Consider the following 23,750-nt stretch of genomic DNA (forward strand, 5'->3'; position numbering starts at 1 on the left):
TGCTATCTGCTGCAGTAACACTTAACTCATGGTACATTACCATGCAGTATGTGGAAGGCACAGTCCATGACCATTCCTCACACCTTTGTACACTGTGGAGGTAATACACTGAACTGAAAAGAGAGAGGGACTGATTTCTGTTCCACGTTTCAACAGTTGTAAACATTTGGAGTTCCTGAGGAAGTTTTTCAATGAAACCCTGCAGTGTTGGACTCTTGATGTTTTGAAGACAGCATTATAGCCCAACCGGGGTGTGAAGATTTTCACCTTGGTGTTGCGCTTGTGGTGGAATATAATCATTGGAAATAACCCATATTGGATCCACTTATATAGTGGATGGGATTTAATAGAATTATCGAAGAAGCTCACGATAAGCTAAGTGAATTTAAACATTCTTTACAGTGCCTCCTGAATATATGAACTATGAATTAGTCAAAAAAAACTTTATAAGAGGGATAGTGGCACGAGAGATACTTGTTGGACTGTTACTTTTGATATATTTTTTGAAGTGTTTGAGCACTATTGTGGTTTTCGTGAAGGGAACACGTATTAAAACAAAAAAAGAATAAAAAACCACGGAGAGGCTCTATGATTGAGATGCTCAACCACCCAATGAGATGCACAGATGTTGGGCAAATTCTCATGTTATAGGGTGAGTTAATACTCTGAGAGCCCTCCAAAAATTCAAAAAATCAAGAATTACACTAATAGTACTTCCTCAAATAATAGTCTAAGAGAGCAGTCCTTCTTTAATGGTATTCTCGTGTCCACCAGCCTGGTCTCTTGTTAGAAGAGTAGTTATTTGATAAGTACCTAGGCATAACGTTGGGATATTTTTGTATTATTGCATTGCTTGCTTATGCATATATAATGTTTGTATTGATTGGATTTATCATATATGTTCACAAATGTCTTCAGAAAAGAATACACCTGACAGAACCTGGCCAAACACCTTGAGCATTTATTTGATAGGAATCAACAGAGATACCAGTAATCTGTAGAATGCACACAGGGGGACAGAAAAGAGCAGATGGTTTATGGGAACTGCTGGTTTATTTGAATTCTTCAAAAATGTTTATGTGCCAAGTTTGATTGCATTTACTCAACCCAGCCCTTAATTAGGGCAAAACGTGGCCACGTCGGGCTTCTATTGTGGGACATCTCCTTTGCTGAATAAATAGTTTCAACTCCTTTTATGTGTAATCTGCTCTTTTTGACCCCTAGAAAATTTGTTTTCCTCACTTTTGAGAACCAACTGTGCAGACTTGAGAATTCTGTAGCATCTAGAAGTCAGTCCAATGTATCAAAAACAAGGCCCTATTCTTGCCCTATTTTAAAGGCATCAAATGATGGATAGGGTTTCAGTACCAAGTGGTAGAGTATAAACCAACATCTTTTGTACTTCAGCTCCCTATAATTGCATGGTATAGACTCAAGATGGAAATTTATGTGCACAAGGGGTGTGTACTGTACATGTGGGAGCCTACACTATTTTCACATCCCTCTGAAAGCATACTGAAGCTTTTATATTTAGATCCTCCATGAAATCTTTTGACAGTAAGATATATTTACCAGATGGGTATTAAGCTGTTCTCTTGCTGTCTCTGGTAAACCTCCAACAGGTTTAGATGCCAACAGCTGACGTTCAGTATCTGTCAACCACTGCTGCATATCTTCAATTTCACTGTGGAAACCTTGAGCCTAAATTACCCAAAGCAGACAGAGATAAGAATTTAGAACAAATTTCAACATTTAATTAACATTCTGTGTTTGGACCAAGTCAGTGTCATCCTCCTTTTCAGCCTTTCAAAGTATTCAAAAATGCCCATTGCTAATACAAATTATATAAATAATCTAACAGGCTTCAAATGAAGAGTTACATGATTCTAACACTATCATTTCTAGAATGTAATCCCCAAACCTGACTTGAGGACTCCACATCCAGTTGGATTTTCAGGATCTCCACAATGAATATGTGACCCAGGTTATAAAAATTTACCTCATACATATTCATTCTGTATATCCTGAAAAGTCATGTCTGTGGGGTCTCCAGAGCAGATTTGAAAAGCTCTAAACTGAGGTCTGATGCCTGTGGAGGGTAATTTTATCAGGAGATGTCTAGTTAAAGCAAGTTTTAAGGGGCCTATGTTGAGCCTACTGTATTTCATAACAAGTGGAGACATTTACTTTATCCCTAAAGCTGCTGTAATGTCCACATTGATGTAAATTTTATAATCTGTGCATGTACCTGCACGCTGAGCTCAAACTGCACCCCTGTGCATGCCCATTGGCAATGTATGTATCATCATGTCGTGATGTGTACTTTTCCACTTGTCACTATTTTTAAGAGGTCATTTATGTGTGTTATGTGGCCACATAAATAACTAAAATACCCAAAGTGGGCAGTTCTTAAAGTATACGCCCCTTATAGAATTGACCCCTACAACATTTTCATGGCTGACTCCTGCAGAAAATGCAACTAATACACTGCGAGGCACAGTGTAAAGAAAAAATGTATCCCGTGGAGGGGCATAATTGAACGAAAACGTCTATCTCCATGGGCGTTTATCTCCGAGAACGGGTCCATGAAGGGGCGGACCGAACCGTATTTTCGAAAAAAATAGACGTCCATGTTTTATTCGACAATTTGTGAGCTGGGCGTTTTTGTTTTTCAGTGATAATGAAAAATTAAAGCGCCCAGCTCAAAAACGAATAAATCCAAGGCATTTGTTCGTGGGAGGGGCCAGGAGTCGTAGTGCACTGGTCCCCCTCACATGCCAGGACACCAACCGGGCACCCTAGGGGGCACTTTTACAAAAAAAAAAAAAAAAGGTAAAAGAGCTCCCAGGTGCATAGCACCCTTCCCTTGTGTGTTGAGCCCCCCAAATCCCCCTCAAAATCCACTGCCCACAAGTCTACAGCATTACTATAGCCCTAAGGGGTGAAGGGGGGCACCTACATGTGGGTACAGTGGGTTTGGGGGGGTTGGACGACTAAGCATTAAGCAGCACAATTGTAACAGGTGGGGTGGGGGGTGGGCCTGGGTCCACCTGCCTGAAGTCCACTGCACCCCCTAACAACTGCTCCAGGGACCTGCATACTGCTTGCCAGGGAGGTGGGTATGACATTTGAGGGTGAAAATAAAAAGTTGTGAAACATCATTTTTTGTGGTGGGAGGGGGTTAGTGACCACTGGGGGAGTCAGGGGAGGTCATCCCCAATTCCCTCTGGTGGTAATCTGATCATTTAAGGCACTTTTTGGGGCCTTATTCGTGAAAAAACAGGGTCCAGGAAAAGTGCCCTAAATTCTAGCTACAAACGCATACTTTTTTTCCAATTATCGGCGAAAGGCGCCCATCTCTCCTCGGCTGATAACCACGCCCCAGTTCCACCTTCGCTACTCCTCCGACACGCCCCCGTCAACTTTGTACGCTTCCGCGATGGAGTGCAGTTGAAAACGTCCAAAATCGGCTTTCCATTGTACCGATTTATTCGTTTTTGTGAGATAAACGTCTATCTCCCGATATGGGTCGATATCTAGGCATTTTTCTCTTTCAATTATAAGGTGGATAGAGTCCTAACCAAAAACACCATTTTTCTCTCTCCTTTTTTTTTTGTATTATTGTCTTTCTAACCCTTTTGCAGTTCTGCCTTTACTGCAAATGAACCTGAGGAATTTCTGCACCAAACTGAATCATACATATCTTGGTCTGGTTTGCAAACAAGCCAAAAACTATTTCCTACTCTGGGGTGGGGGAGGGCAACATGGCAGTTGGATATAGAGTAAAGGGACTTTTGAAATAACTTTGCATGTCTAAGTCACTACTGTATTTTGTGTCCCCTAGATTAAATCAACATTGTTTGTAAGGACTGTATATGCATGCACAGCTGTTAAATGCATGCTATGTATTTTGGATATTCGTTAAAGCCTAGCATGGCACTATCATGAATTAATACATTTTCTTAATCCTGAAGAATTAGTGATCTAAGTAGTTAGTCAGTCTTTCTCAATGACTTATTAAAAAAATTAATCTGTCATTTGTTTACTACTATAATATATTACATTTGGTTCATGAATGGTTCACAAACACCCCAAAACACCTCATGGATATTTCTGCCAAGATGTTATCTATACCTCTAGCATAGGAGCTAACTTTTCAAAATTATTGGGGGTGCTAAACCCAGTGGAAATAACCTCTCCCTGGACACATACAAGGAATTTTCTCAATATTGGAGGAGCTCAAGCACCCACAGAGTTGGCTCCTATGACCTCTAGCACCACTTGCAGGGTCATAACATCGCTGAGAATGAAGCATACTGAAGAAATGTTTTTACATGCTGGAAGGAGAGACATGATTTAGAAGAGAATGTGCAGATGCACTTACTTTTAAAATCCAATTTAAAAAGAGAACAAAAATAGTTAAGTCACGGAGAGGCCTTAAAACAATAATGAAATGAGGGGGAGGGTTAGGAAGAGAGAAAAATGCATAGTGGCTGAAACTCCAGGCATTTGTAAAGATGGGAAGGAGTTGGAAGGGGCTGTGATTCTTATAGGCCAGGACATGCTGAAGTATTGTTTTCAATCAGGGAATTCTCTTCTGAAACACTAGATTCAGGCATTATATTGTGCAAAGAAGAGAACCAGACTGGCACTCCCATTAGCTGCATTCTTAAGAGTTACCTCCCACTACCAACCAGCATTCTTTTTTCAATAATAGGAGTACTGCAGATGGTCAAAGGTCTGACACTCAAACTCAGAATTACTCTGCACAAAAACTGTATTAGATCTTCAGGGATCTTTATCATAACTTCAGACAGCTGAAATAGGCCAACTTAATTTGCTATAACAGTTTACACAGTCTCTGCTACCTTTGTGAATTTTGCACAAATTGTGTTTGTGTGTTTTTGAGAATGTCTAACTTATCATCAGCCCACATCAGTTGTATTCATTTTTCTTCACCTATGGTTATCAATAGAAATCAAACAAACTAAAACATGGAAAAGAAAATAAGATGATACCTTTTTTATTGGACATAACGTAATACATTTCTTGATTAGCTTTCGAAGGTTGCCCTTCTTCCTCAGATCGGAAATAAGCAAATGTGCTAGCTGACAGTGTATATAAGTGAAAACATTCTTAACAAGGATCTGGGGTTCCTAGCCCATTATAAACCATAAAGCTGTATGTCTCTGTTGATCACCCCACCCCTCACCTATCCACACCCATCCTGTTAGAATATCAATGATATGCTTTGATGTCCCCATGCATACTTCCTACCCACCCCCTCCTCCCACCCTGTCAGACTGTCATAGTAATGCTTGAATGTTTTCACTTATATACACTGTCAGCTAGCACATTTGCTTATTTCCGATCTGAGGAAGAAGGGCAACCTTCGAAAGCTAATCAAGAAATGTATTAAGTTATGTCCAATAAAAAAGGTATCATCTTATTTTCTTTTCCATGTTTTATTTTGTTTGATTTCTATTGATAACCTTAAGAGTGGACTAACACGGCTACCACACTCCTCTTCTTCACCTATAAAACCATCCATAAAAGCAAACATGAATATAAAATCAAAGACAGAATTTGTATATAGCCATGAGTATTTTGGAAGCCTAAGAAAGAATCTATTGGTTTTATTTTTAAAAAAAAAAAAACCTCACTTTTTCCTATTCTGTGCCTGTAGGGGAAAATATCTTTATTGATTCAGGCCTTGTATATCTTGATGAGCTTTCGCCAGATTATTTCATTAGTATATGCTCCTTTACCTGGGACAATGCACTGTCCAGATGCAGTCTTCTTTGCGCTGTTTTTTCCAACACATTTTGCCAGCGCTGATTTAATATTTCCAACTTGCTATGGAGACTACTTGCTTCTTCACCAGCACTTGAATCTATTAGTTCATTGCCTGCTTTCTTAACTGTTTCCACTGTAGACTGATGAGCTAACACATCATTTTGCAGAACCTACACAAAGAAACACAATGCACCATGATCTTTGTATATTTTCTTACAGGGTCTGAATCTACACTAAAGGCATCACTGATCTAAACTAGAAACCAGCTAATTTCTCTATTTATTCTGATTTCTATTCTGCATGATCTAAACAGTGTGGATAAAAAACATTACAGGGTTATATTCAGCGTTGTTTATGCGCATGGATGGGAGAGGCGCCTGCCCACTTAAAGCATGCTGATCTGGCCATCTGCTGATACCCAGTGGCTCTTAACCCGAAATGCCAATGAAAATAGATGCTAACCACACAGATCAGTCAGTGGAGAGTCATTCCAGGGCAGAGTCAAGGAGAAGCTGGGAGGTACGGGCACTGGCCATATTCTGTGTTGGTGTCTGCATAGCTAACCGGACAAGCAGGACTGCATAAATAGCAGTCATAACTTTGCCCGGTTAGCTACATGGATGCTGGCAGTGAATTCTAGTCAGCACCCGAATAGCTTTCCAGATGTGGCCAGTATTCAGTTTGGTATTACCCTCCCTTCCCCCTGCCAAGAGGCAACCCCCTCCTGGACCATCCCGTCCTCTGGAAGTAAACCCCACCCCCAACCCTGGGCCTACTTTTACATGACTGATGGTTTAGATGTCTTCGGGAAGAAGCGATTCTCAGTTGTTCCTGCCCAGGCCAGCTCCAATCTCAAAATGGTTGGCATGACCTATAGCAATAGAGCTGGCCTGGGCAGGAGCAACAGGGGATCACTCCTGCCACAAAGACCACCAGACAACCAGGGCATATAAAGGTAGGTCTGAGGGGATCAACAGGGTTGGTATGCTTCTGGGGGGGTTGTTGTGCTTGCTGGGGGAGGGGGAAGACTGGTAGGGATGTTCTGCTTGGGGAAGGGTGTCTGGGAAAGCCTTTGTGTTTGGAAGAGGGGTTGAAAATCGGTCATCTCCTTATGCGGGTACTGGCCAATATAAGCCAAGACCTGCATAAATGACTTATATGAGTCCCAAATAAATAACGATGGCCAGAACGTCTGGACAACCCTGGATATTCAATGCTTTATATATCCGGGCCTAATTCAGCTGGTGATGGTCAGTGCTTTAAAAAACACTGTCCATCACTGGCTGAATATTGAGTGGTACAATAATAAACAGAATAACACAGAACAAATAAAAATAATGGGCCTGATATTTAAAGAATTTAGGACTAAATTCTATAAATGGTGCTAAGAAAAAATTGGGCTTAGCACTATTTATAGAATAGTGTTTAATGCCGAGATCCACAACTACTTTTAGGCATGAGCATTTACAACAACTAAACCCTAGTGTCCTCGCACCTAGGCATGAATTCCCCTTATTCTATAACAATGCGCATACATTGCAGAAAGCTCCTGATCTACCCATCACCCTCCCATGGCCATGCTCCCTTTTTGAAGTTGCCTGTACAATTTACATCTGGATCTGGGCGTATAAATTTGCACAGGTAAATTTTGAATTAATGCCAATTGGCACCAATAATTGATTGTTAGGGCCCAATTGGCACTAATTGTTTAGTTAATCAATTAAACTGTGCATGCAAATTGGGCGCACATCTAATTTGCGCACGTCATTTGTATAATTTGGGGGTATGCTCCTAAATTGGCCTCTTTAAAATTTACTATGGCTTTGTACCCACGTTTTTACATAAAATTTCACTAATCTAAATTTAGGAGCATAAAATATGAGGGCAACATGGGCTTGATTTAGGTTTGGGGAAAGAAGTTAGGACTCCTCACTGATTTTCAACAATAGGCCCATAAATTTTAACACATTGCCTTACGGTTATTGATTATGGGTTATGTTTGCTAAGTGGCGTGTTAGCATTTTTAATGCGCATAAATGGTTTATGCGTGTTAAACGCTAACACACCCATAGAAATGTATAGGCTCATTAGCCATGCCTTAAATCTACAGGCACATTAAAAACGCTAACGTACCTTAGTAAACATACCCCTATATTTTTACTTGAATTTTAAAACATTGTATGCTTTCTAGATGAATACTGCTAGGGGGCAAAACAATACCTATATAAATTTATACTGCCCATCAAGTACATCTGAATTTTTAGCTGACAACTTTAGGCTCCTGCTGAAAATAAGGCACAAATGAAAAAGTCAAACTTAGGAGACTAAATTTAAGAATTCAGCTTTTTTTGAAAATTGGGTCCAATAAATCTTAGATTAAATCAGATTTCAACATAACACCATACGCCTGCTGTAATAAAAATGTCTTCAGCTGCTTGTGAAGTCACTTCCTGTTCACTTCCAACCTCAGAGAACGGAGGGCATTCAACAAGGAGGGTCCTGCCATCTAGAAAGCTGCTTTACACACTGGTAGGCTTTAATAATAAATATGTTAGATTCACATATCCTTGGAATTTTTTTAAGGCAGAGAGAGGACCCTTGCAAACACCATATGTTTCACTGCTATATTTAAAAGAGAGATTAGGTCATATGGGCAACAGTGCTCTTACCATTTCCTGTCTGTATCAAAGCCCAAAGAACTTACAGAAATTAGTAAATAATGGAAGGAAGCAGATGGCCATGATGATCTCCTCAGAAAGTTACAGCTACACATATTGCTAGGAAAGGCATAAGGAAACACTATTATAACTTGCTTGACGGATAGTTGAGAAATGCTTCCTAGTAGTTATGATCCTGATAAAGATTATCTAGCGGGGGCATTCAAAATGAGTCTGAGCTATTTTGAATAAGCCTAAAGACTCATTGACATGATGAATTGTACTGTATTTGTTAACAGGAAACCGCAAACGGGAACAAAATATATTCTATGAACAGCAGATCTGCAGAAACAGATGATGTTCAGCAACCACATACACAATGGCCTGATGAATGTATGAACACAGGCATTTCAGCTACTGAAGTGCCAAGGGAAGAATGGAAACACTATTATCTTCATCCCTTAATGCTTCTGCTCTGTTGTAAAACATCAGAGTCCCATTGTATGAAATGGGACTTGCAGTAAAATAGCACACACTAATGGTGATAGTATGCACTAAAATGATGGGGCACATTAGTAACTAGCTATCAGACTGTCTAACAAGTTACCAAAAATGCCAGATCAAACACCATGCAATGAAGCAGATTTACACTGCTTTGGTGCCTTAGGTCCTTGGTCTTCCCTCTCAATCCTCAAGGCTTATCAATGGGGCAAGTTTTCAGAATGTACCTAGTGAATATGCAACAGAGATCTGTATACACACTACTCCTGTTGTATGAAAATCTCATGCGTATTTATTAAAGATATCCTGAAAACGTGACCTGTTGGCGGACCTCAAGAACTGGGGGTGAATACTACTGTCTTAAGTGATAAACCACTTGTAAATAACCCTCCTTAACATCCTTGTTCTTCTATAATTGAAAACACTGCTGAAACAAATCAAAACTAGTCTTGAGATGCACAGTAACCTACATGATGTTTGGCTAATTCAATTTCAATGGCCTTGGGGTCTCCACCAATGGGTCTCTGCTCATTCAGCAGTTCTTCTGTGTGTGTCAACCATGCCAGTAGCTCATCCAGGGCATGCTGGAACTGTCCCAAAGCCAGAAGGGCGCCCTCCAGTTTGTGCTACAGAGAAAACAAAAGGAAAACAAGACAGAGTAAATGAATGTCAATTCTAAAGTTCACATAAGCCGCGGTTACTGCCTGGCATCACTATTTTTTTTAGGGGGGGGGTGATTTTCAGACTTTTTGGAATTCATCGAGTGTTAGGGCTTAACACCCTTTAGTAAAATGGCTCCTGGTGGTCCAGTGGGCCCACAGACCAATCCCAAATGAACACTGGCCCTGGTGGTTTACTGTAATCCTACCCTAACCCCCTCCGCATACCTTGTGTCAGAGGCAGGAGGAAGGCCCTACTGCTTCTGCCTCTGGGCTCACCCGCTTCAAAATGGCGGCGCCCGGCCCCTGCCCGATGCATCCTGAACAGTCTCTCCATATGAAAATGCTGAGCTGACTGATTTTTTTGCAGATGGCATATAACCCCTAAAGAAGCCATTATGCTGGTGAAACAAGTCTTGTTGGGCAAAGATAACTGTTTTTTTGCCACTGCATGTTTATTTTGAATTTTGAAGTTAGCTTTTGAGCTTCTTATGAACGTTATTTCCACGTTTCAGTTGGTGCAATTGGCTGTGCTTAAAGCTAGGTGTGATTTCTGGGCATAATAAGCCTTTAATGTTCCTTGATCCACTATAGGGGGAATCCCGACTGTTCTTCTTCCCCCCTCCTTCCCTCCGTTCTTACCCCCCCTTCTTTTCCCTTTTGCCTTATATGACCCATCCTACTTCCTACTCTTTAGCCTGTACATTCTTCTTAAGTGTGAATGATTAATTCCTTTCCTGTCTCATATTGTAGTTCCTTTCTGCCTATTTATGTACCCTTTTGTAAACCGCTGAGGTATGCAAGTTAAGTTGAGCGGTATAGTAAACTGTAACCGACTATAAATTATGTCTAACTTTAAGCGCGGCTTATAGAATAGTGCTTTTTCCAGCGATGATTTTTTTTGGTGCCATATATAGAATCTAGCCATAAGCACTATTCTGCAAAGAGCACTCAGCCTGGAGCGCTCTTTATAGAATAGTGCTCAATGAGGATTTTCCCCTATGCCCGCATTTCAGCGCCATTTACTGAATTCGACCCATTAAGTGTGAGTCTCACCCATATTCTGCCTATGTGTACACCTACCTGCAAATATGCACTATGGAAGATATGTGTGTAATTACAAAAAGTTTTTGCATTTACATGCCTATGTGCACACATTCATGCAAATATGCTGGTATTCTACTCATTTATGTGTGTATCTGCCATATAAACGCTAGTGCTTTTTATAGAAATTACCTCAATGCACTAACATTTACATCTGCTCCCAAGCAGGTGTAAATATGCATCTAGACACCACTTCTGCAGGATTTGCACTAGTATTTTATGGAGACATAGAGAAACCTATGTGTCTTTATAAGGTCAAAATAAGTGCCTTCCCATATAAGCAACCTAGGCACTCTGTTATAAAATTACCCTTAAAATAAAGGTAATTTTTAAAGTCATTAACCTGGGAGGAGGGAAGGATGGTTTAAGCACAGAATAGGCTATTTTAAATTCTCCTACCTAAGTCAAGTGGATGCACTCATGAATACAGTTCCAAATCTACATGTGGTGTTTCCAGGTACTTTTTCCTTAGGTAATTTTCAAAGTGAAAGTATGTGTGTACTTTTCACTTCGAAAACTGATGCAAAGTCTGCAGATAACAAGTACTCCTGGCATGTGCAGATATGCGGGCAGTGTGAAAAATCTCTTCTGTATTGAGGAAGAAAACAATGGGCTGAAAAGTTCTGTTGAGCAGTGTTAAAGAACAAAAAGTTGAAGCACTTTGGTTTATTTTTATTTACCTGTCTGTTGACAATTTTCTCCTCCAGTGTGTCCCAAAGAAGTTTTAGCTCAGTGATGGGATCCTGTACTGTGTGCTTATCACTCTCTTCAGTTACTTTTTTAAGCAATAGTTCTGCTTGATGATTCAGTCTCTCCATTTCTATCTGCTGCTGATATGCATCCATCTTAAATTGCTAAGGGAAAACAAAATTAACATAAGAAAACCATATATATAATACATTACACTGCAACAATCCAGTCCAGTGAAAACATCATGTGAGAATTTTATATGGCATTATAGTGTGGGGTAAGTCAGACATTTTTTTAACTGATTAATTTCTTGAGATCTTCTAGAACGAAAGGCACAAAGATCTAGATCATCAAGAGGTAAAAGTTACTTTAAAAATATCTCAAAATAAAAATAAAAACCCCTTGGCTTTTCAAATTAACAGTGCAATTCTGCATGGATTTTGAACTTGCTGGGGAATTTGCTTTCACACTCCAGAAAACTCAAAGCAGATTTCATCGGACTGACATACCAACTTCGACTTACTCAGTCTTTGTTTTCATCAGTATATCTCCAGGCTGGCTGAATCATGGCTGGCCTTGAATTTTTTGCATATCTCTAACTTTTGCAGGATTTTCAAGTGCAATTAAAAGTAAATGAAGACAGTGCAAAATCAGAATGTGCAGACTGAATATTTTCTCTGCCAAATCAAAGGACATAGCAGATGATGGCAGATAAAGACCTGTATGGTCCATCCAGTCTGACCAACAAGATAACTCATCGCATAAAGTATGATGTATATTTGATCATGATTTGTCCTTGTCATTTTTAGAGCACAGACTGTAGAATAACCATGTTCTTCAGCTACTGAAGCTCAATCTGTCCAGTCATGATCGGGACACAGACCATAGGAGTCTGCCCAGCACTGGCTTTGCTTCCCAATTACTGGTATTGCTATCTAACCACCAATAAGCTTGTTTGGTTCCACGCCTTTTATATAGGATTCCTTTGTGTTTACCCCATGCATTTTTGAATTCTGATACAGTTTTCATCTCTACCACATCCCATGGGAGGGCATTCCAGGTATCTACCATCCTCTCCATGAAAAAGTACTTTCTGACACTATTCCTCAGTCAGCCCCTTCACAACCTTAATTTCTGTCCTCTAGTTCTTCCACCTTCCTGTCTCTCGAAAAGGTTTATTTGTAGATTTATACCTTTCAAATATTTGAATGTCTGTATCATATCACCCCTGTCTCTCCTTTCCTCCAGGGTATACATGCTCAGTTCCCTCGTCATACATCTTCTTATGCAAACTCCATACCATTTTCGTTGCTTTTCTCGGAACCACTTCAAGTCATTTTACATCCTTAGCAAGATATGGCCTACAAAACTGAACACCATACTCCAAGTGGGGCCTCACCAGCGACTTGTACAAGGGCATCGACACCTCCATTCTTCTGCTGGTTATAGCCCTCTCTATGCAGCCTAGCATCCTTCTGGCCACAGCCACCGCCTTGTCACTATTTCATCACCTTGAGATCCTCAGACACCATCTCCCCAAGGTCCCTCTCCTGAGCTATGCTTACCAAACTTTCTCCTCCTATCAGGTACATCTCCTTTGGATTTCTGCACCTGTTGGATTCTAGAAAGTTATTAGCTTTTCCTTTAGCAGAGACTCCAAATGAAATAGCCCAACAAGGAATGAAAAAAGGAATGTTGCAGTCACCTCATTATGTCGTTTATTTACTAGCAGAAATAGGTTTATCAAATGAACAAAATGTAATGAAATGGTTGGTAAAGTACAGAGATCTGAAGGAAAGAGAACAGGGCAGTAGAGTGGCTATGGGAAGAGTGAATAAAGAAGAAAGACAAGACTGGAGACAGGTAGAAGTTAGGGAGAAAAAATACAATGGCCTGGTGGGAGGAAAGAGTGGGGTGAGAGGGGAGGAATATGATACACAGGTTAGCACTGGGGAAGAGTGTAATGGTGCAGCATAGAAAGTTGATTAGTGTGAGGATAATGATGTAATGGAAAAAGAGTACAGTGACCTTTTATTCAGTGGGGAAGAATATGACGATCTGATAGGAGGAGCATGCATAAGCTGGGTGGGTTCAGAGGGAAGAATATAACAGCTCAAAAGAGAGTGGTTGCTTCAGCCTAGAACAGGGGATAACGGGGAAGAGAGGAGGAAGATTACAGTGACCTGGTGGGAGTGGGAAGCAGCCGGCTGAAACCTGCATCAATTACACTGGGAGGAAGTGGCAAGCTGCAAATTCTGAAGCGTGGACCAGAATTTGCAGCAACTGCCATGATGTCACAGGAAACCAGTGGCCCAGTGCAACTATTCCAGGTTATTTTGGCTTGTCTATAGGTGACAAGAATGAGAACCGCTAACTCAAACATCGGCCAGATTTCATTATTTATTTATTTAGATTTTGCTCACACCTTTTTCAGTAATAGCTCAAGGTGAGTTACATTCAGGTATATTGGATATTTCTCTGTCCCAGGAGGGCTCACAATCTAAGTTTGTATCTGAGGCAATAGAGGGTTAAGTGACTTGCCCAAGATCACAAGGAGCAGCAGTGGGATTTGAACTGGCCACCTCTGGATTGTAAAACCGGTCCTCTAACCACTAGGCCACTCCTCCACTCCATTAGCCAAACAATTTCTACTCTATCAATGTATTCTGACTTCAGAGCAACGCTTAAAGTTTGTAGAAAAAACAGAAGATAGCACCCAGATTACTTGATGATTTCTCAAATAATAATTTTAAAATAGATTTAAAAAATATTATAATGCCAACAAAGTATGTACCTTAGACCTGTTGCATCAATCATGTTTTTTATAAATACAGAATAAAAGAAAAACTTTGCTAAATCTGATCCACTGTACAATCCACTGTACTTATTCTGAAATCAAAACAACATCCATTACAATTACTGTTTCATACCTTTAGTTCAGCAATTTGCTGTTTCACAGTCTCCAAATCAGTTCCCACAGGTGGCATTGCATCCAGCTTAATCCCGGCAATATCCACCCAGTCAAATATTGCCTAAAAAACAAACAAAAAAAAGTCACAAATTTAAGTTTGATATATAACAACACCTAAGCAATTTTGGGTACTACCATTTGAAATCTGCATTAAATCATTCAGGGGGTAATTTTATAAAGGTGTTGCTGCATGCAAAGCCAGTTTTCTATGTGGAATAAGCACTTTATAAATTTGTGTGGCCATTTATGAGTGCCTACAAGAAGGCATACATGCACTACATGTAGGTGGATCCCTAGCAGCATAGTATGGTCAGAGCTGTGGCTGGGATAAAATGTACTTCTGTAAAACAGGTTAAATTTGTGCAAGTGAGTCTGCGCATTGCTGGAACTAGTTCTGGGTTGGTGGGCCAGAATATTTTTTCAACCATGAAACTGTATTCTCCTGACTACTGAAGATCCACTGCAGTGTTTACAAAACTATGGGGTTGATGCTCAGAACCTGACACCAGTACTAGAGACAATTAGCACCAGACTAGCACTGGCGTTAAGCAGAGCAGAATGTTCAGAAGGTCATACCGCCGGTGCGAACGTGCATGCCAAAGATGTGTGCAGTTTGTATTTTAATGTATTTAAATGTATTCAAATGCCTGTTTTATGAATTCAGTTGGTATTCCCCCCCAACGCTCAGAACACAGCGCAGAAATAGAACGCAGAAAAATTACCACCACCTCAGAGGTAGTGTTCAGGTGTTTGAGGAGAGAATTTCCTCAAGATCTGAAACATTTGACTGCTGGTTTTGTGTTGGTTTTTTTTTTTTTTAAGCAGAAGGGAACTCTGTACAGCCTCTGCTGCTGACAGCGAAATAATAAACATGTGAGAGAGTCCGGGCGGGACCGAAAGTGAAAGCTCACATCTGTGAGCTTTTCAAAAATTTAATTTTTGAAAAGCTTATATTAAGGGTGCAGAAGAATGGCAACAATGTGTTCTTGCACTTCATGTTTTGCCTGTGCATGAGCACAAGAGCTGCACTTACCGCGAAACTCTTTTACTCATGTACCAGGCACATTCCTCCCCCTTAACTTCCCAATGCTCAACGCTAACAGTGCACATATAATTTGCATGCTATTAATGTTGGACATTAGGAAGTTTTTTTTTTCTGCACTGTTCCATACAGTGCCGGAGTTCTAAGAATCGGCCCCTATGGTGGATGGGCCCCATTTTAGCAAGGAAAGGAAAAAAAGAAAACAATGATGAACAATCCCACCTTACTACTCGTATCTTTGCTCCCGGACTTCGTGAAGTGTCGGCTATGACATTTTACCATAATTCCTCACAGGCCTAGTTATAGCATGGGCTCAATGGGAAGCACAGGCCAATGACATGAGTTTTTTCCTTGCTATCAGCACTGCCGTTAGGTAGCTTTGAGCTACACGGGAGCTCTCCGCCAGCATTTCTGGTTCAACAATATCACACTTTCTATTTATTTATTGGGATTTATTAACCGCCTTTATGAAGAGATTCACCCAAGGCGGTGTACAGCAGGTACAGTTTAACATAAAACTTACAATTTTGTTAATGTTAACAGCATAGCAATTGTAAAATAACCAAGAATAAACTAAATAAAATAAATGAGGTAAACTTGAAAACCGTAAATTGAAACCTAATAACAGAACTACTGTGATACAGTATCAAAAATACACATTTAACAGCACTGGAATTCAAACACCAGAGATATAATACAACGTTAGCATAATACTAATGATACATCTAATAAGCATGCATTACAATATTCAACTAACATAGATATGATGCTAAAGATTTTCTACAATACGGCTTACCATATAGCTGAGGAACCAAGAGCAGATATATGATGGGAACAAGATGCATGGTACGGAGTCAGTTGGGATAATTTGATGGTTGGCTAAACTCAAGGCAAGTTCTTTGTATAGTTAAGCAAGAGATAAGGAACTGATCTAAGTTACAGTGTGTGTAGCAAGCTAGGACTGTGACAGACAGGCAAGTGCAAATGATGAGCTATCTTTCTCCTTTTTTTTTTGGCCCCACCTGTCCCTTGCAATTAAAAACATGATATTGTTGCACCCCCCCCCCCCCCCCACTGGCAGGGATGCTGAACTCCCATGTGGCTCAAAACTGCTTAGCAAGAACACTGGCCATGGTCATGACCCCAAATGTGAATTTTGCAACACCATATGGGGTTTGTTAAAATTAGGAAAGAAGTAGGAGCTATGCAGTAAAATTCGTAGAATGATTTGATATTTAACTTTGCAACATGTAGAAATTTCATACCCTTCTATTCACTTAGGGATTTACTGACATATACAAGTGGACCACTGCTATCTAAACTTTTGCACACAATTGTCTTTTTTCAAGTAAATCTATACATAACTCTTGGCCAAGAAAAAAAAAAAAGACTAAAATGAAAATTAAAAAAAAATAAATACTCGCAATTACTAAATTACATCAAATGCAAAAAAAAAAATCTAAGAAGGTGAATTTGTCATCCTCATACCGTTAAAAAGAAAACTTGCCCCTTTTTTGGAATTGGATGCACAACAGCACTTTTAAGTGCTGGTGGCATGAATTCAGTATTTAGTGATATATTCACTAAATCTGCCACAACAGATGCAATAACATCCTTCATGATCTAAAAACAATTGGTGAACAGTGATCCATGGAAGACTTTTTCAAACTAATCGACCCCATAACACAAAGTTTATCTAAAGCAGATATTAAATATGTTTGCATATTTTGCTCCGCCCCTGTTCTACACAAACTGCATCCCTCAGAATGCCCACACTCTGGCAACATATGTGCCTATTCTTTCTTGCACATACATGCATACAATTACACCTGCCTTAGAGCAGTTGTAAATGTGTGTACATACTTTCCCTGGGGTAATCTTATAAAGGAACATAGGTTGCTTTTATAAAATAACTTATGTGCATCTTTGTGTATCTTTCCTGCCTAGGCACGCTGCTGTAAAATTATCCTCTGTGGTTTCATAATATAAAGCACTGTCCATATATAAAGCATGCTTCACAGGCTGGAAATAGCTCTTGTCAATATGAACACTGACAAGATTGTGCAAACTTACAAATTCCGTGCATATAGGCATCATTGGGGATAGAGTAAGACTGAGCAGAGTTATGATGCATCTAAATACACATATACACACATCATAGGAAGAATACATACATTTATACCTTCAGAGCAGGTATAAATTTCTGCATGAGAATTTCTGCACTATTGGGGAAAGTTATGGATACCTACAGGCAATGAGGGCTCTGGGGTTAGAGGGAACTGTGAACAGTGAGAGCTCCAGTGTTAGAGGGAACTGTGGGCGACAAGAGCTAGGGTGCCCCTTGAAATGGCATACTGATTGCAAAACTTGGATTTAGGACAAATTACTACTCTAACCAATGAAAGGTTATTTGATTGTGATACTTCCTCTGTGTACATCCGTATGCTGAATAAGCCAGAATGTTTCTAACTATAATGGCGATAAAAAAAAACAAAAACAATGAACGACAATGTGGATATAGCAGCTGATACTTTGTTTTGGTAGCACCAATATGGTGGCTGCACAGGGGAGATGGCTTCAACTTTTTGCATCATGCCAGCTCCGGTCTTATTAAACCTCCTTGCCAAGCATCACTCTGGCACTCCAATTACCTCACTCAGTGCATTCCAAGCCTCACTCTGGAGTCTCCAGAGATTTTCACTACACTCCTATGGGAATCCCGCAGCAACTTCCATCCCCGCAGGATTCCCACCATCCCCATTCCTATGCAGCTCTCTAGTACTGAATGGTGACTTTGGAAAGAGATTAGAACTATCCAAGTTAATCACAATGGTATTTATATTTTAATATTATTTATTGTAATCATACCTGCAGCCCATCCTGGTATTGGACAGCAGCCTGCATTGCTTCATTAAGTTTGTCAACGCGCTCTTTCCAGGTTTTATTCAGAGTATCCCAGGCAGAATTCAGCTGCATTTAAGAAAGGGAATAAGTCAGAGCATTCATTTTATTAACCTGTGCTCTCAAAGTAATCTCTGTGAATATTTACTACTTAAGCATAATGATTTCCTAGTACTTGAAGTTGCACTTACTTCATCAATGCTCTTATTAACAACAGGTTTATCAGGTTCACCACAAGCAGCTATGAGTTCAGCACCCAGGTTCACAAATGAATCCAGTTCTTCTTGCAATCCATCTATCTCTTCTCTGATTGCCTTAAGAAAGTAAAAATGTGCATATGGAAGTTAGGTTAAATACACACCTAACAGTTACAAGGTCAGTACAAGTTAACACAAAGACTGAGCTATACAATTGAGCAATATAGCAAACCATCATTAATAATTTTTTTTCAAACACCAGTGATTAGATTCTGCAGGCAATAACTGATCTGAAAAATCTATTATATCTTGAAGCTGATGTAGCAAATGACATGTTTGCGGATTGTCTATGTAACCTGCCTGCTAAAACAAGAGGGATTCTTGTACCTTAGCATGATTCCACTGCGTGCAGGTATTGTGCAAGTGACATTTAAATGTGGACACCCAGTTACAAAATTATCTTCTAAGAGCCTGATCAACTATAGCACAGGCTCAAATCATTAACACTTTATTAGGTCTAGGGTTCAAGCTTTGGGTAAGACTGAGTTTGACTAGGGTTCTGGTTTTAGAACAAATTGCTAAGACCATGGTTGTACTGCAGAACATCTCTGTTTGGGCAAGATAACAAACATCTGACTGACCTCTGCAGCTTCTTGCTGTTGTTTAACTACAGAGGGGTCAACGCCAGGTTCTTCTAGTTCACGGATGAAGTCCTGAGTATCTTTAATAGTAGCTACAAGGGCCATATGATCACACCAGAACTTTTCAGCCAGCTCCATCACATCCAGCAGTTTGGCCTCTCTTTCTTCCGTCAAGGCTTGGATGTCCTCCCAGATAAAGCCCATTTGGTCAAGTTTATCTTGCACAGCTAAATAAGAAAAGGGGCACTATGAATATATAAACAATCCACTCTTATACAAGCAGTCATGTTTTAATAAACTGGAAATGTGGATAATGCATGACTCAACAGCAGGGGTGTTTTAAATTACCAGGGGTTCCCAAACGTTTTTGGTTCGCGGCACCCTCCCTCCCCCCGCCACATAGGTCTCTGTGGCACCCCCTCCCCCCCCCCACATGGGACTCCGCGGCACCCCGCCTAGTCACTTGGGTCTCCACCCCCCCCAGCCACATGAGTCTATGCAGCCCCCTCCTCTCATACCAGTACACCTCTGCCTCCCTGCAGCTCCCTCCTCTCACACCAGCACACCTCTGCCTCCCTGCATCCCCCTCCTCTCACACCAGCACACCTCTGCCTTCCCTAAATCCAGCATCGCTCATTACCTTCCTTCCTGCAGGTCCAGGATCACTGCCGCTTCCTTCTCCTTCCCACGCCGCTGATGCAGCGCATGCAGCTTACATGTTTGGGCTGTCCGCAATTCACACAGGCACTCTGGGGCCTTCACGGTCTGCTGTGTCCGGCCCTTTCTGATGCAACTTCATGTTGTGAGGGCTGGACAAGGCAGAGGGAAGTCCCCGCAGTGCCTGTGTGAATTGCGGATGCCACAAAAATGTAAGCTGCAAGCACTGCAGCGGCGGCAAGGGAAGAAGTAGGAAGCAGCAGATGCCGGATCTGCAGAGGGGAAAGAAGGGAGCGATGTGCCACAGCACACCTAGGAGAGTTTGCTATGGCGCACCAGGGTGCAAACATTAGGGGTTGATATTCAAAGCGATTTAACCAGCTAGAAATGGCTTCTGGCTGGTTAAATTACTTGATCAGGGCTAACCTCTCATTTTCAGCGGCACTTAAATGGCTAGTGCCACTGAAAATGTCTGGTTAGCATCTAACTCAAAATCGGCAATTTTGGGGGTACTTGGCTCATTTAGTGCTGATATTCAGTACATAACCAGCTAAGGTAACTGCATAAATAGTACCACATAAAAGTCAGTCACGAATATTGCATTTAACCAGCTACAGTTTAGCCGACTCCATAAACCCAGAAATTCAATGCCGGAGCCTGAAAATGGTCCTGCACTGAATTACTGGGCATAACGCTGGAGGCGGTCAGCAAAATGCTGAGTGCCGCCGGCTGAATATCAACTCCTATAAGAACTGATATCTCATCAAACTACATTAAGTGCATCAAGCTAATTCATTGAAGGGGTAGTTTTATAACCGAAAAGGAGTGGAGGGGCATAATCGAACGGGGATGACCATCTCTAAGGGCGCCCATCTCTAAGGACGGTGCTGCAAAGGGGCGGGGAAACCCGTATTATCGAAACAAGATGGGAGGCCATCTTTCGTTTCGATAATACGGTCGGGGACGCCCAAATCTCCACATTTAGGTCGACCTTAGAGATGGTCGTCCCCGATTTTTGGCGATAATGGAAATCGAGGACGCCCATCTCAGAAACGACCAAATCCAAGCCATTTAGTCATTGGAGGAGCCAGCATTCGTAGTGCACTAATCCCCCTCATATGCCAGGCACCCTAGGGAGCACTGCAGTGGATTCACAAATTGCTCCCAGTTGCATAGCTCCCTTACCTTGGGTGCTGAGCCCACCAACCCCCCCCCCCCCCAAAAAAAAACCCACTCCCCACAACTGTACACCGCTACCATAGCCTTAAGGGGTGAAGGGGGGCACCTACATGTGGGTTTGTGGTGGGTTTTGAAGGGCTCTCATTTACCACCACAAGAGTAACAGGTGTGTGTGTGGGGGGGGGGGGGGGGGGTAGGCCTGGATCTGCCTGCCTGAAGTACACTGCACCCACTAAAATTGCTCCAGGGACCTGCATACTGCTGTCATGGAGCTGGGTATAACCTTTGAGGCTGGCAGAGGCTCATAGCAGCTTGGTAGGGAAAGCACCTAGCATATGCACAGAACAGTCTCTTGGTCAGTGTCCATGTTTTGTGCATGCCCAATAATCCCACTGTTGTAATCCCTCCTTTCCCCTGAGGTACTTTTGCTGGCTCCACTGTCCACCTGTCTCCTTTCCCCTGTTGTTCTGATGTTGGTTCCACCTTTCTCCTGCAGCTTACTTGCGTTCCCTCAGGCTGCCCCTGATGATTTTGCTTGGAAATCTCCTCCTTGCTGAAAGCCCCCCCCCCCTGACATCATAGGGGCTTTCTCCCAGCCAACTGGCTGTCTGCTTGTTCCTCTGCCCCCCTCCCCCAGCTGACATCATAGGGGCTTTCCCCCAGCCAATGGGCTGTCTGCTTGTTTCTGGCCCTCTGCTCTCCCACACTGATTTCCCCCCACCCCCACACAGTTGACATCATAGGGGCTTTCCCCAGTCAACTGGCTGTTTGTTTCTCCATCCCTCTAAGCTGTTCTCGGCTCTCGGAGAAGTTCTGCTATTGAAAAATGCAAGCAGAGTGCTCTTCCAAGAAGTCGCCCTCACAGCTCCAGACCTGCCAGAAAATTCTGGACAATAAAGGTCAGCGCTCCTTTCTGTGTATCACATGGAATGCTCATTTGAATACTAGTGTGCTCATTGTTATACATTTGCATTGGATTATTGCTAGCAGCTAAAGCAAACAGTTAAAGACACGCAGAACACCTTTGTGCGTTAGACACTAAACAAGGTTTGCTTTAGACCAGCTCCAACCTGTCTAAAGCAAACGTTGCAAGCACAGTAAGCTTAGTGCATCAGGCCATCAGAACTCTTTCTATGGTACTATACTTACGGACGTCTTCACTAAAGGATGTATGTAGAATTAGAAATTACCTTTGTTTCAAGACACATTGTAAGGTGTTTCCATGTGGTAAGGATTTTTGATGAAGAGGTCATGGTAGCAATACATGAATTGGTAAATTATTGTTAGTAGCAGTTTCTTAGTTATTTGCTGATAGATTTTATATAATGTGACTGTATGATGCGTTTGGATGTATGGTTAGATGTTTACACAGTTTCATATTGGCTTTTATGCCTATGTGATTTTACTGTAAGTTGCCCAGAACATAAAAATTGAACTAGTAAATAAATGGTATTCACTTGATATTCCACAAGGCACTAGTTGGATTACGTGGAGGGGGATAATTGAACGGGGATGCCCATCTCTAAGCGCGCCCATCTCTAAGGACGGCCCTGTAAAGGGGCGGGGCAACCAGTATTATCAAAACAAGACGGACGTCAATAATATGGTCGGGGACGCCCAAATCATGAAATTTAGGTTCACCTTAGAGATGGTCGTCCCCGTTTTTTGGCAATAATGGAAACCGAGGATGCCCATCTCAGAAACGACCAAATCCAAGCCATTTGGTCGCGGGAGGAGCCAGCATTCATAGTGCACTGGTCCCACTAACTGAATGGAAAAAGTTCTTCCTGATCCAGAAAGGCACGGGCATGCATGAAGGAAAATGCATGCAAATGAGCTACTCGCTGTTAGCTCATTTGCACACGATTTCCTTCCTAAGGAGGGGAAGCGAAGGCAGTTGAGGACGTCCAAAATGTGGATGTTTCTGTGAGAAGGACATCCATGCCGTTGCTATGCCTCTGACACCCTCTTTATTTATTTATTTGGATTTTGGATCACAAGTAGCAGCAGTGGGATTGGAACCGGCCACCTCTGGATTGCAAGACCAGTGCTCGAACCACTAGGCCACTCATCCACTCCCTTGAAATTTGGCCGTCCCTGTGGGGGGGGGGGGGCAGATGAGGACGTGCACGCCTTCATTATGCCTCCGCTGACACACACATACCCCCCCCCCCCCACAGGGATGACCAAATTTCAAGGGAGTGGAGTGGCGGAGTGGCCTAGTGGTTCGAGCACTGGTCTTGCAATCCAGAGGTGGCCAGTTCAAATCCCACTGCTGCTACTTGTGATCTAAAATCCAAATAAATAAAGAGGGTGTCAGAGACATAGCAACGGCATGAATGTCCTTCTCACAGAAGGCCAATGTAACGCCCATTTTTAAAAAAGGCTCCAGGGGAGATCCGGGAAATTATAGACCGGTGAGTCTGACGTCGGTGCCGGGGAAAATGGTAGAGGCTATTATTAAAAACAAAATTACAGAGCACATCCGAGGACATGGATTACTGAGACCAAGTCAGCATGGCTTTTGTGTGGGGAAATCTTGCCTGACCAATTTACTTCAATTCTTTGAAGGAGTGAACAAACATGTGGACAAAGGGGAGTCGGTTGATATTGTGTATCTGGATTTTCAAAAGGCGATTGACAAGGTACCTCATAAAAGGCTACAGAGGAAACTGGAGGGTCATGGGATAGGAGGAAATGTCCTATTGTGGATTAAAAACTGGTTGAAGGATAGGAAACAGAGAGTGGGGTTAAA

At 41.7% G+C, this 23,750-nt stretch overlaps 1 protein-coding gene across 2 annotated transcripts in view; it reads right to left on the reverse strand.

The window, feature by feature from the left end:
* The window catches only part of DST (dystonin), a 509,263-nt gene that overhangs the window by 82,962 nt on the left and 402,551 nt on the right, over positions 1-23,750 (reverse strand). For both annotated transcript variants that reach the window (XM_030198986.1, XM_030198985.1), the window contains 8 exons: positions 19,160-19,386; positions 18,513-18,635; positions 18,289-18,390; positions 14,338-14,439; positions 11,398-11,571; positions 9,425-9,580; positions 5,769-5,966; positions 1,573-1,701 (listed from right to left, as the gene is read on the reverse strand). In XM_030198986.1, the coding sequence (XP_030054846.1) occupies positions 1,573-1,701; positions 5,769-5,966; positions 9,425-9,580; positions 11,398-11,571; positions 14,338-14,439; positions 18,289-18,390; positions 18,513-18,635; positions 19,160-19,386 (1,211 nt within the window). The remainder of the gene's footprint in view (positions 1-1,572; positions 1,702-5,768; positions 5,967-9,424; positions 9,581-11,397; positions 11,572-14,337; positions 14,440-18,288; positions 18,391-18,512; positions 18,636-19,159; positions 19,387-23,750) is intronic.

This window comes from Microcaecilia unicolor, chromosome 3 (assembly GCF_901765095.1).
Source record: "Microcaecilia unicolor chromosome 3, aMicUni1.1, whole genome shotgun sequence".
In the NCBI taxonomy this organism is placed as follows: domain Eukaryota; kingdom Metazoa; phylum Chordata; class Amphibia; order Gymnophiona; family Siphonopidae; genus Microcaecilia; species Microcaecilia unicolor.